Source organism: Polyodon spathula, chromosome 18 (assembly GCF_017654505.1).
Source record: "Polyodon spathula isolate WHYD16114869_AA chromosome 18, ASM1765450v1, whole genome shotgun sequence".
NCBI lineage: Eukaryota > Metazoa > Chordata > Actinopteri > Acipenseriformes > Polyodontidae > Polyodon > Polyodon spathula.
In genome coordinates, this window is record NC_054551.1 from 29,507,049 (window position 1) to 29,520,051 (window position 13,003).

General features: G+C 35.4%; 2 protein-coding genes across 6 annotated transcripts in view; one reads left to right on the forward strand and one right to left on the reverse strand.

Annotated features, from left to right (window-relative positions):
* Positions 1 to 2,856: 2,856 nt before the first annotated feature.
* LOC121331010 (LIM/homeobox protein Lhx8-like) lies at positions 2,857 to 10,634 on the forward strand. 3 transcript variants are annotated; one of them, XM_041278102.1, is made up of 9 exons: positions 2,857 to 3,102; positions 4,298 to 4,381; positions 4,531 to 4,686; positions 6,115 to 6,236; positions 7,231 to 7,451; positions 7,948 to 8,051; positions 8,777 to 8,872; positions 9,349 to 9,532; positions 10,315 to 10,634. In XM_041278102.1, exons 1-9 carry the CDS (start codon positions 3,019 to 3,021, stop codon positions 10,389 to 10,391), a joined length of 1,128 nt encoding a protein of 375 aa, XP_041134036.1. In that variant the 5' UTR covers positions 2,857 to 3,018; the 3' UTR covers positions 10,392 to 10,634. The 3 variants fall into 3 exon arrangements, with proteins under 3 accessions (XP_041134036.1, XP_041134038.1, XP_041134037.1); XM_041278104.1 differs by lacking the exon at positions 10,315 to 10,634 and adding an exon at positions 9,023 to 9,056 and having other exon boundaries at positions 9,349 to 9,460; XM_041278103.1 differs by lacking the exons at positions 9,349 to 9,532; positions 10,315 to 10,634 and having other exon boundaries at positions 8,529 to 8,866.
* Positions 10,635 to 11,758: 1,124 nt separating this feature from the next.
* The window catches only part of LOC121331009 (choline transporter-like protein 5), a 69,002-nt gene continuing 67,757 nt past the window's right edge, over positions 11,759 to 13,003 (reverse strand). For all 3 annotated transcript variants that reach the window (XM_041278098.1, XM_041278101.1, XM_041278100.1), the window contains one exon: positions 11,759 to 12,640. In XM_041278098.1, the coding sequence (XP_041134032.1) occupies positions 12,525 to 12,640 (116 nt within the window). In that variant the 3' untranslated portion in view covers positions 11,759 to 12,524. The remainder of the gene's footprint in view (positions 12,641 to 13,003) is intronic.

Genomic DNA, 13,003 nt, shown 5'->3' on the forward strand with positions numbered 1-13,003 from the left:
AATAAAATCAAAAGTCGAATTATTCTAACGTTTGGTTTATATTTGCAGCAGATAAAATTATATATTCTAAAACCCACGGATGCTGTATTTAACACATTTAAAATGGTCTCTGCGTTATTGTAATTAAACAGGCAATTTCCTTGTTAAGTCGATATCAACCCATACACACACACACACACACACACACACACACACACACACACACAATTATTTTATTCGAACGGTTCTTTGCACTGCCTGACTCGCTCACAGTTCCCTAACTTGTCAGCAGGTTCGCACATGCAGAAGAATCGCCGTATCCTATATTATACCACATTCACCTCATGTGTTTATATTTGTCAAATTATACAAAATATAAAGTTTCTGTAATGTTCCAAAATATATTATTTTAAGAAGTTCTTCAATTCCACACAACAATGTATGCTTAAATAAAACGTTTTTACTCAAAATATACACTTCATAAAACGACCACTATAGCCGACTGCTGTTTCTGCTGTTGTCAGATTACCAGACTTGAGCGCAATACAGCTCTTGAGGCATACTGATGATGAGTGACATAGAAACGAGATTCTATAGCAGGGCCCTTCCAAATGCACTCGGCATGTGATATGTTATAAAATAAATAAAAACAAACAAACATTAATACAAATCCTAATATTAATCAACGTGTGTCTGGAAGGAAGTGTGTTTGCGTGCTGAAACATGCTCCTTAGCGCACAACATATAGACTACAGATTATAAAATAACCTTTCTTTCTTTAAATTAGTTGTATTATTTTAAAAACAACTTGTCTTGAATTAAAGCTGTAACAACATATATCAATTTTTGATTGATATAATTACCATGTTTTTTTATTTATTTATTTATTTATTTTAATTTTGTTTGTATCACATACTGATTCACAAAACTAGAATTACCCAAACAACTATTGATGCAAAAGTATTTTCTGTATTTCAAACGCTCTCGGTATACAGTTTTTAATATTTACAATACTGGTAGATTCTATTGCTAGTTCTTGAGTATACTGATTTATTATTGATAAAAAAAAACAACAATTAAATATACTTAATTATGTAAAAAACTAAAATAATAATAAAAAAGTTCTACATAAACTAAAAAAAAAACAACGGCAGGCTGACAGAGATTAGCCATTCAGAACAAAGACTTGTACTGGTATTAACTAGGAACGTACCGTAACTGACTCGTCTTTATTTGTATTGTTTGCGAACAGACGGACCGTTATATTACAGAGAACATCTTGCATTTAAAAAAAAAAAAAAAAAAAAACCTGGAGAAGTTTATCCTGCTCAAATCAGACAAGCAAACACTTACTTGAACCTCTTTGAAAGGCTTCTCTAAAAGTCCAGAACAATTATATAGGCAATATGTCTATTCCTGTTTTAGTTATAATTTATATTGGGGAGTGTTATACATAACAAGAAATTAAATAGATGTTTGAAATGCACAGCACTGGATACGATTATTATTTAAATACAATAAAATACAAACAAATTTAACACAGAGTGTCTTTAAACAACTCGATTTGTGTTAAATATAGCACAACGTGCTGTTCTTATAGATATTTACCACTGAAACCCTGCGTTTATATTAATCAGACACACTTCTATAATTCACTACATGTGTACATTTTATATTTCAGAACATAAGGCCCGCAAACCATTTGAGAATTATAAAGTCGCCATTAAATGTATTTGATCAACAACGTTATGCCAAAATATATCCGCGGGATAATCCCATAGGATTTGAAAATTCAACACATTAGAAGTATACAGTCATTCAAATAAAATGCAGCCTGCGCATTCACCTATGCAAGAACAGTTTTGCTAGATGGTGCTATTTGATTTTATTGTAAAAAGTTAAAATGCAATTTTGTTTTCTAAACCCGCAATGACTGCATTTGGAAAATGATTGTCTGAATGTTGAAGGATCTATACCAAGTTAAACAGACATCGATCACATATGCATGTTTAACTTTTATTATTTTGGTATGGGAACTCAATAAGCAACAGAATATGAGTATGGCTTTGTTCCATAGTCAAGTTGAAAACCAGGTGCATGTATTTGAATAGGTTTTATGTCCGCTTTTAGCTTTACCTGCAGCAAGTGAAAATAAAGTCGTTCAGGTGTGACCGCTGCCACTAAACCGTGGAAACACTTCAAATGATTACAATAGGCTATACACACTACAAATAAACGCGCTCTTTATTAAACTGGTTAGCTCTAATTCCCAGACCTCTTTACCTTAATCCATTTCCAGGTTGAATTCACCTTAGAGGAATAAAGCATAGGCTGTTGTCCATAAATATAGATATATAACTATATCAATTAACATGCGCAGCAAGGTTACTAAAAAGTTATTTCTATCGCTCAGATGTTGCAAGTTAATCGTAATGGGAAAGGTTTTAAAAGAGCAGCTGCAAGAGAAAGGAGAAAAAGAGAACTGGTCTGAATTATTTCCATTGAATTTGATTTTCCAGAAAAGAAAAGCAGCTATAGAATGGATAGTGTGCAGATAATCGGTGTAAATATTTGTGCTTTCTTTACTTTGTATCTTCGGGCAGCGAAGAGGAAGAAGAAACACGAGTCCTTGCTTAACAGCTCGGATAAGCATGCCAAGTGATGGAAGATACATTTAACATGCGGTATTTCTGACGCTGGTTTAAAAAAATACAAAAAAAAAAAAAAAAAGAGCATCAGGAGTGCGTTTCCTCCTCCAACAATCTAACATGTATACAGGCGTGTTTGATACAAGGAGGTGCGGCTAAGATAGAAAAAAAAAGTATGAACAAAGTTCCACCCTCCTGGAAACAAAACTTTTTAGAGAAGCATCGGGTTGGCACAAGCTTGGAAAGTAGAGACCGCAGGAGAAACGTGCCCCTTGGAATTATAAGGCAAAGCGCGACCTTGACGTGCCCCTAAAAATAAAGGATTTTGATTCTTGGAAGAGCCTACATTTGGTTTGCGATTTGGTATGCGAGTGCTGTGTCAAAAAGTGCGATGTACTGGAAGAGTGAACAAATGCTCCTGTGTAGCAAAACAGAAGACAAGAGAAATGGCCTGAACGCACTGTCTAATGAAACAGTAAGAAGTTTACTTATTGATCAGTGTGTTTGTCATATAGATAGTATGTAGATAGATAGTATATTGTATGTACTGTATTATAAATTATGAATACATTTGAGTTATGTTTAAGGGGGAGGGTTGATTTTAGAGGATTTACAGATATCCTTAATTACGCTCACATTACTCTTAAAAATACTTTTAAAAATGTGTACCAGAAGTTCGCATTTTGCAACGTATAGGTATTGTAGTTTATAATACTGACATGCACAATGTATTTGTGTTGGGTAAAGATACGACTATTCTATGATATTGGGGAAAACAGATCGTCTTTTCGTATTTCAGGATGGGATGTTGCATGACTTAATTTGTAATGACCTGCCTGTGTAGATCAATTAATGTAATTAATTACCTTAAACTCGTGTTTGTAGGTTTAACGGGGATGCAAACATGTAATTGTTAATGTGCTAGGGGAAGAGTGGACAATTCCCTAAATGGTCTTGTATTATTTGTCCAAAATATGCTAAACATCTTGAAAATTTAAGTATCTAGAAAAGCCGTGGATACATTTAATCAGTTTAAATGTTCAGACTGTTTGTCCTTCTTAAACGTGCGGGCGAATCACCTGCAGCTAATTGTAGTCTGTTAAGTAAAGACTGCTTTTTTCTGTTTAATAAAAGCCCCCACTATGTCCGTCAAATTGGCAATTCAACAAACGCGAGGCTCATTAAATCTTCAGCAATTAATTTTCAAGTAGCTTATTAAACCTCTTCACCTTTAGGTTACTCCTTTCAAAGACCTGTGGGGCAAACGCTGTTCTTTTAATTGCTGCTGTTAAAAAAATCAATGCTTTATTCTCGCCGACTCCAAACTGCCTTTGATTGACACCAGAAATTGATATGTTGGGGAGTAAATCTTTGTGTTAACCAGTTTCAAAACCCGAATGCAGCTCTTAACAGAATAATAAACGGAGGATAACCATTAGGCCCTACTTCGAGGGGTCTCTGTTTTCGTAAGCAAAGGGTAGAATATTTACTTTCTAAATGACATCTTCATCATCGCCGGGTTGTCATGGTGAAAGACAAGTGGGTGATATTTCTATGGGCTGGCATGCAGTGGTTAAAAGACGACTTGAAAGCTGCAGGTTTGTGTTTGCTGCTGCTCGGTGAAGTTATTGTCAAGTTTCATGTATATATTTATATATATTTTTTTTTAGTTCCTCGTAATGTCTGAAGATTGTGAAGGAGCAGCAACGGGCTCTTTTGGAAGAAGTAGGAAACCCAGGACTGATCCTGAATTGGTAAAGTGTCAAAAAAACAAACAAACAAAAAAACAAACAAACACCAAACAACAACAAAAAAAAACTAATCTTCTACAACTAATCTGTAGTTTCAAATAGTCAGTCTAATATAGAAATGCATTAATTGTTTTGGTGTTTCAATTATTTAGAGTACTCCTGAAGTTTATGAGGACAATTCGTGTTCCTTCTCCTCCTCCTCGCTGTCTCCTTCCTCTTCACCTCAGGCCATGGCCTCCGCCTCGCTCTTGGGGAAAACCGTTTGTACCAGCTGTGGTCTGGAGATAGTTGACAAATACCTTTTAAAGGTAAGGTTGGTACATTTTATCAATGGCTGCTAAATGCGTGTTTTATTTTTTTCTCACGCTTATCTCGATTTCCCGATAGGATATTATATTTTATACGTTTAATATATACACACAGTGGTTTTTAAAAATGCACCCGACAGCTTCAATAACTAACTACTGTAGAATTGTGTATTATGACGCTGCTTTTTTTTTTATCGATATTTTAAGCATAAACAGATGTGGTGTTGAATTACATTGATCAATTATACGATTAAGAATGTATATTCTGTTTTGTTTAGAATTTGAAGATAAGCTTAATTGTCGAGATGAAATGATATAGCGCCAGTGATTTCGTAGGAAGTCTTTTTTTTTTCTACTGCAAGCTACATTTTTAGTTTAGAAAATGAAGCTGTGTAATAGGCTAAGTAGTTACTATATGGTGTGGCTGATGAAAGCTTTGAATTTATTTAAAATACTGGTATACATTTGATTTTAAATTTAACACACGTGAACAAATGTTAAGTAATGCATTTAGCTTTGAGAACGCTTCATAACTGCTCATCTTGGATACGAGGTGTATGTGTAACACCGGTAAGAATTTGATAATTACCGAGTTACACTATTGCTTTTTATTACACTATGTAACACAATTTTTGTTCCTGGGTAGTAAGTGTTATTTCCTAATTGCTTATGCCTCAAAAGTATAGAAAATGGCTATTATTCCCCACCAACTTTGCTTTTGTGACCAGGACAGTGATATTTCTAAATATCACTATTTCCAATGGGGAAAACGGGCAAATGTGTGTCTTCGTTCACACAGTCAGAAAAAAAAAACATATGAATCCAAATTAACATGTATTTATACTAAAGTAATATAAAAATGACTGCAAAAGATTTAGAAGTGAGTAGTTTTTCGAGATTTACGATTATACTATAAATACAATCACAATGTAGCTCTACTTTACACTGTACACTGGCAATAATTGTATGTCCATAACAAGCATATTATGTACAAGCTGGTCTTTGGCTCTATTTGTTTTAATTCTTAAATATTACAATTAAGTGTTTTAAAACGGCGTTGTCACACATTAAGCCTATGGGCTGAACAGTACTCATTAGGCCTACATTTAAATTTTATTGTAGCATATGGTTTTTATTTTTATTTAGCGTTTGAAACAAGTTATAAAATGTTACGTTGTCTAAAAAAACTAATTTAATTATGAGGTTAAGCATTACAATGTAGTCTGTTTTAAAAAAACGTTTGTTTTATTTTCGTGTTGCCTAATAGTGCATAAACCGCTGCACGGCCATAATGTAAATAAGCATGAATTGCGTTTCTTTCAGAAGAAAATAAGAAATGTATCATTTTATTTAGTTTAGATTTGTTTGTTTTAAAAAAACAACAAAAAAAAAAAAAACCCAACAAACTTATCACTTAATGTTTTGCAGGTAAACGACTTGTGCTGGCACGTGCGATGTCTGTCGTGCAGTGTCTGCAGGACCTCGTTAGGAAGACACACAAGCTGTTACATCAAAGAAAAAGAAGTTTTCTGCAAACTGGACTACTTCAGGTAAGCCACTGTATAGATCACTGTATGCACACGTTCACTCTGCCCCTTTTTAAATTGTCTATAGTTGTATAAATACTTACGCAGGAGTTTACCTTTGGAAAGAATGCTTGTGTTAATTAGAATTAGATATACATTATACGTTTTACGTCCACGTTATACATTACTTTCCAAGACAAATTAAAATGCAAGTACATGAATTGTATAAACATTTAACTAATTATCAAATGCAGTTTCAGGTTTAAGCCTCAACGGGGGTAGAAATAACACTAGTACACAATGTTGGAGACGACTTGTATCAAACCATAGGGTGCAAGCTTGATACAGCTATTTATATAACGTTTTTTTCTTTATTTAGGGTATTCATGTTAAACAAAAAAAAAAAAAAAACACACAAACAACCGCCTCTAAGTCCTATATAGAGGCTTATGCCAGAATCGCTTTACATTCTATTCTGACTTGTATTGCACTGCAGACTTGAGACATGTCACTATGCATCAGCAGCAACTCTTCTTTTGTACATTTATTTTCCTAAGTGCAACTCTCTTGCCTGCATTTGATGTGCATACATGTGGCTTGTGTGGCATCAGACTACATCTGGTGCTTGGTTTTTATGCATACCACACACTTATATTTAGGCGATTCTCTTAAAATCCTGTTTCTTTATAATTGCTACAATTTCTAGGACATCAAGGGTCCTCTTTTTTTAACTTGACATTGTACAACAATGCTGTGGCCAGATCCAATAACGTAGTGCTGCAGTAACCCTACATGTTCATGTGTGTGCCCATGCATGCCCCTACACCTAACCCACCCTTCACTATTTATAACATGTACCTCATTTCTTTTATATTAGGGTAAAATGGTGCAGACCTCTCAGGAGCAAATGCTTAGTAAAACTGTTTTTAGCAGTCTTTTTTTAAATAAAAATTGTTTTAATGTGTATGCCCTGCTTTGTTCTCCTCCCAAGTAATTTCTTTCTGTGATTCCTCTGCAGAAGATACGGGACACGATGTGCCCGCTGCGGCAGACACATACACGCCACAGACTGGGTTCGCAGAGCAAAGGGAAATGTTTATCACCTTGCATGCTTTGCTTGCTTCTCCTGCAAGAGACAGCTTTCCACGGGAGAGGAGTTTGCCTTGGTCGAAGAAAAAGTTCTGTGTAGAATACACTATGACTGCATGTTGGACAACCTTAAAAGAGCTGTGGAAAATGGTAAGATACTTGAACAGCATGGTCAAGATTCTCAGATGATTTAGTAAATACAAAATGAATAACAAACCACATGCAACTACTTAAGCCAATAAATGAAATGGCTGAGTTTTTTTTTTTTTTAAATGAAAATCATGCTTCTGATTTGATAGAGTAAATGGTTTTGGAGAATCTAACGCAATGTACAGAACTGCCATTTTTATTACTACTAGCTGGACCTGTAAAGCTGGATTATATGTATAGTTTCTTTGTTTAAATGTATGATATTATAACCAGTAACTTGGATTGATTATGTATTAGAGTTCTAATGTTGCGTTTACCTGCCTTCTGAACATTTTGTTGTTCCATTGTTTGTTGGAACAAAAAAGGATGTATATATTTCAGTAGGACCCCCCCCACATACACTTATTTAAAAAATATTTTATACAGCTTGCTTTTTGCACATGGTTTTGCATCTGTTGAAGCCAAATTGCCCTTATTGACTTTTCGTTAATTACAGGAAATGGTGTAAATGTAGAAGGAGCATTGCTGACAGAACAGGAAGTTAACCAACCTAAACCAGCTAAGAGAGCTCGCACCAGCTTCACAGCAGATCAGCTTCAGGTAAACATTTGTGTGAGGCAGGAAAACAGGCGTGGTTCAGCCAGATTGTTGAATGCAGATTGACTCTGCTCTGAAAGACTTTGATCTTTTAACATGACGGTTGCAATATATTTTTTGTAAGAAAGTACTTTTTATATTTGCATTTAGCTATTGTCCTGTTAACTTTACTCACTGCACCCGATAGAACCATTTCTCTAAATACCAGTATTTATGATGCAAATATTAGTGTCTTCTCAGCTTTTGGTCCACTTCATCTCAATGAGGTTAGCAGGAGAATTTTGGAAGGTCCTCTCTCTCTGTTTTACCCCTGTTGTCTGGGAACAATGGCAATTTGTTTTTTTTGTACATGGGATTTGTGCATAAGATGTTGGTTCTCTGTGCACTTTTAATATTATCACTACTAAAGTGGGTCAGCATAATGTTTCACCATTTAAAAAAGGAATCCTCAGAAGTTGTCATTGTGGTTTTGTAACACAGAGCCATCACCTAAGGAAAAATAACTCCTCGCTGACCGAACATGGTCTTCAGATACCCCTGGCAGAAATTGCTGGAGTTGCATGTGCAGCTGCCCCAGGACCACCACCCCTCCCAACAAGGAGACATTTTATATGTGAACATAAATCATTGGATCATTACTTTCATAACAGATCTTTGTGTTTTTTTTTTTTTCTGAGCATGTTGAATTGTGTACATTATATCCCATGTTAAACCCTGCATGTTTTCAGGTGATGCAAGCACAGTTTGCTCAGGATAACAATCCAGATGCACAAACCCTTCAGAAACTCGCTGAAAGAACAGGCCTCAGCAGGCGAGTCATTCAGGTGGGTTAAACTGTCATTCTGCTTCCACTCGTATCTTGCCCATGCAGCATGCCTTCCTGGCGATATGGGCCCTGTTTAATTGGTAGACTTCTGCCTCCAAAGTGGTTTGTGAATGTCTCCTGGTATGTTTTTTTTTTTTTTTTTTTTTAGTTGCTGCTGGGCAATGTATATACTGTACAACCAGGTGAGATTTTATAGGGATGTGCCGAGCATAAAGACCTTTAAATACAAAAAGCAATTTGAGTTACTGTTGAAGCGCTCCAAGGTTTTTCATTAGTGCATGAAATCCTGTTACTTTCCAATTTTTAATGTTTACAAAGGCGTTTATCAGTCATACAAAAAATGAATGACCGCAGCTACCTCTATGTGGATAAGGTTGTAGCACATCGCAAGCTCTTTCTGTATAGTAGCTGGCACTGTTCCAGTTACAGTAATTGTGCTGTATAAAACATATACAGTGTTTATTTATTTTCTAGGTTTGGTTTCAGAATTGTAGAGCACGCCATAAGAAACATGTTTGTCCCAACCATTCATCTACTGCCCCGGTGTCCTCTATGCAACCCTCTCGTCTGTCGTCGCCAATGCTGGAGGAAATGCAATATTCAGCATATGTGCCTCAAGAGGGGCCAATGCTAACAGCTTTACACTCCTACATGGATGGTAAGTAGTTTAGTTTATGTGCCAAACATTCTTGCCTTTTAGCAATAAGATTTTGGAACATCTACAGTTTGTTTAAACTTTATAAAAAAAAAAAAAAAAAAAAAAAAAAATTGGTCAAATAACAAGTTGTCTGTCTAGTTCTTTTAACCCTTGTTCTCCCCAACATTAACAGAAAGGCAAAGTTTTATGAGAGCACAGGGCAGAATTTGAGCTTTTTTTTAAAAAAACTGCCATCATGTGAAATGACCATGTACTCGTAGACTCAAGTCAACCACATACATGTACGCAGGAGAGTTAAAGACCCAATGGTGCCGAACGCAGAAAGTTCAGGGTGAAGCTCATAACCTTCCCTTTCTATAATCCTTGGTTCTCCCATGCCCACAGAGCAATAGGCTCTTGTAGTAAAGGGGTGCTGACTAAGGTTATAGTGGCACTAGTAATATCTCCTGGTCTCACCTTTTCTTCAGTTGATCTTTTTGCTGCTTTGCTTGCATGTTCTACTACTTCAATTTGGAATATACACAGTAGATGGAAAGTTGCTGGTTCCTTCTTGAAACTTAATGACTCTTGTGCCATAGTTCAAACTCTCCTGTTGTCTAGCTGTAATCAGACCTTGTTACTTAAGGTGTAATCCCCCCCCCCCCCCCCCCCCCCCCCCCCCCCAAAAAAAAAAAAAAAGACCATTTATTTCAGTATTATAAATAGTGTTAATGGAGTGATAACACATGTAGTTTGTATCTGTTGGTGTGCATGTTCTAAAAGTAATGATCCTGTTTTTGCAGCTCATTCACCTTCACCCTTGGTCTTTCAACCCCTGCTACCACCTACAATGACACAGCTACCGATCAGTCATGCCTGATTCACCTTTGTTTATTCAGGAAGATACTCAAAGAAGCGCATTAATATTATAGTAGTATGTTATACTAACATATGCCAATAACTTTATTTTTTATGAAGCTCTACTGTTGGCATCATTGATCTGATAACAAAAGGTTCATCAGTGTGTTAAAACGAAGATTGTAAGACACCACTTTGTTTGTATTGTTTGTGGTTTAATTCATAGTGTATTTTTTGTTAATTTATTTGTTGTATTGAATGAGCACTTTGTTAAAAAAAAAAAAAAAAAAAATCAATAAATAAGTGTGGATATGTTTACAGTTCTTTGTGTGGTTGTAGTCTCAATTTTTGCTCTGAGCTGAAATCCTAATTCATGGAAATTTGGACCATCTAGTATGCATTTTTGCAGTGTTTGTCATCAAGCAAGATAAAAATAATAAATGTATTCAGTAAATATTGCTGCTTTAGTGTTGTATTGAAATGTGTGTTTTAGTAAGTTTTATATCTATTTTCATTAAAGCTTTTGGCCTGTACACTGCACAAACAGGTAGGAACAAGTTTGACTGCTGTCTAGAATGCTACCCTATTGAAACTAGAGGAGGCACATCCCCTCTTGATGCACTTGTTGATTTTAGTGTTAGTTGCAAACAATGAAACATTGTTCATAATGGAGATTAGACAAATAAACAGACCCCCCAAGTTAAGGTGTAGGTTAATCTTGCAATAACTATAATCCCCCAAATAAAGTGTGGGATTTTTAGTGTACTTGGAAACAAAAAATGTAGCACATGCAACTGATTTGCATTTCCATATCAAAATACTGTACTGCTGCCAATAAAACTGAATACTGCCAACATGTCAAGTGTTTTTAAAAGTGTGTGTGTGTTTTTTTTTTTTTTAAATATAATTTGGGACTGTTTAAGCAGGGATAATTGCATAACGTTTGGTTTTGTGTTGTATGTACAAAGCTTTTATCCTCAAAACAATATATGAAAGCATTTTTTTTTTTTTTTTTTTTTTTGGCAGATTTCATCAGTTATGTACTACCAGGCATCATTTGCCAGTTTGTGCATGTTTCAGAAAGGGGTGTGATGCAGTTCTTACACCATCTCTTAATGTTTGAAGGATGACATCAGTGAGATTCATTGTGGAAAGTCTTCATTTATGTTTCATTGGCTATAATGCAACAGAGTTACATTTTGCCATATTGTTCGTGTGAATGATTCCACTGGAACTGAGCACTGTTTTATCTCATTTGGATTATCCTGGTTATTTTTGCAGATTTGCAGTCTTAAACCAAAGGGATTGACACCACACTGTTTAAATTTATGAAATGTTTCACAGTAATTAAACAATACTGTTGAAGTTGCAAAACAAAGCACAAACAAGTAGCATTTAAATAAACATTTTAATCAGTTACTCAACAATAAACTAATTTCTGCATAGCAGAAGCACTTATTCTGTAAAAGAGCCTTGAAATTCCATGCAGGTTTTATGGTTTTGGAATGATGCTCTTATTAACTACAACATAAAACAAGTACTGTAACAAGTGACAGAAAGGAATCTTTTTTTTTTTTTTTTTTTTTTTTTTTTACTTCCAACCAGTTGTTGGCACAGCAGGCCCAAAAGTACAGCACCAATATTGCCACCGAATGGCTGTCTATACCCAAGCAAACAATGGGCACGATTCTAGAACCATGCTTTTGATGTCTGCCAGTGTAATTTCACCAAAAGCCCAAACTGGGCACCGTTTGTTGAGGATTCACCTGTCAATATACCATTAATGAAAACCAAATGCAACGTTTCCAGAGGGACACAATAGCTCTTGGGTATTTAAGTGCCAGGAAGAGTATGTTGTAGCAGCTGCTTTATATGCATTAGATATTTACCTTCAGTTATAGTTAAATAATAAAACAATAGCAAAATAATTGCAGTATAATAAATTACATATATTAACAAACATATATATGAACTCTTATTACAGTCAGTCCCTTTAATTTTCCTTGAAAATCATAACATAAAACCCTGTATATAAGCAATCCTAATATTTCCACTCCTTTACAGTACTGCCTGCGGAATTTGGTAGAAAAAAAATAAATAAAAATTCAGTTTGTGAATGTAACAACTTTCTCTAGGTAGTCTCTTCTTTCCACACTCATGGCCTCTTTTTCATCTTTTTCTGTTTGTTTCTCTTCTTCAGGATCTTCATTAGAGAGCCGCTCATATAAAAGGGCCTCTCTGTGGACCCATCGTCTCTTTCAAGATCTTCCACTGGGAATAGGAACAGAACAGCATCAAACACGTTTCACTGTGCATACACCACTGGGTTTGTGTTGCTTTTGGAAAAGGACTGCTGTACAAATTAATGTGAAAGATCAGCATTTCAAATGAACAGGAAATATGGATCTTAGTGTTTGGAAGCATTTTTTTTATTCATCACTACAGTATATTTAAAATGTAACATAAAACAGTGTCTGGAGGGGTGGGAAGACTGCTATTCTGAACAGAGGATTTCAGGGATGTATCCTCAAAACAAAACCAGACAGGGCTTTTTCTTCATTTAAGTCTCATTTGAACAACAGCATTACCAATAACCAAGCTCTCACCTAACAACATGATGGGCCATTGGTTGAG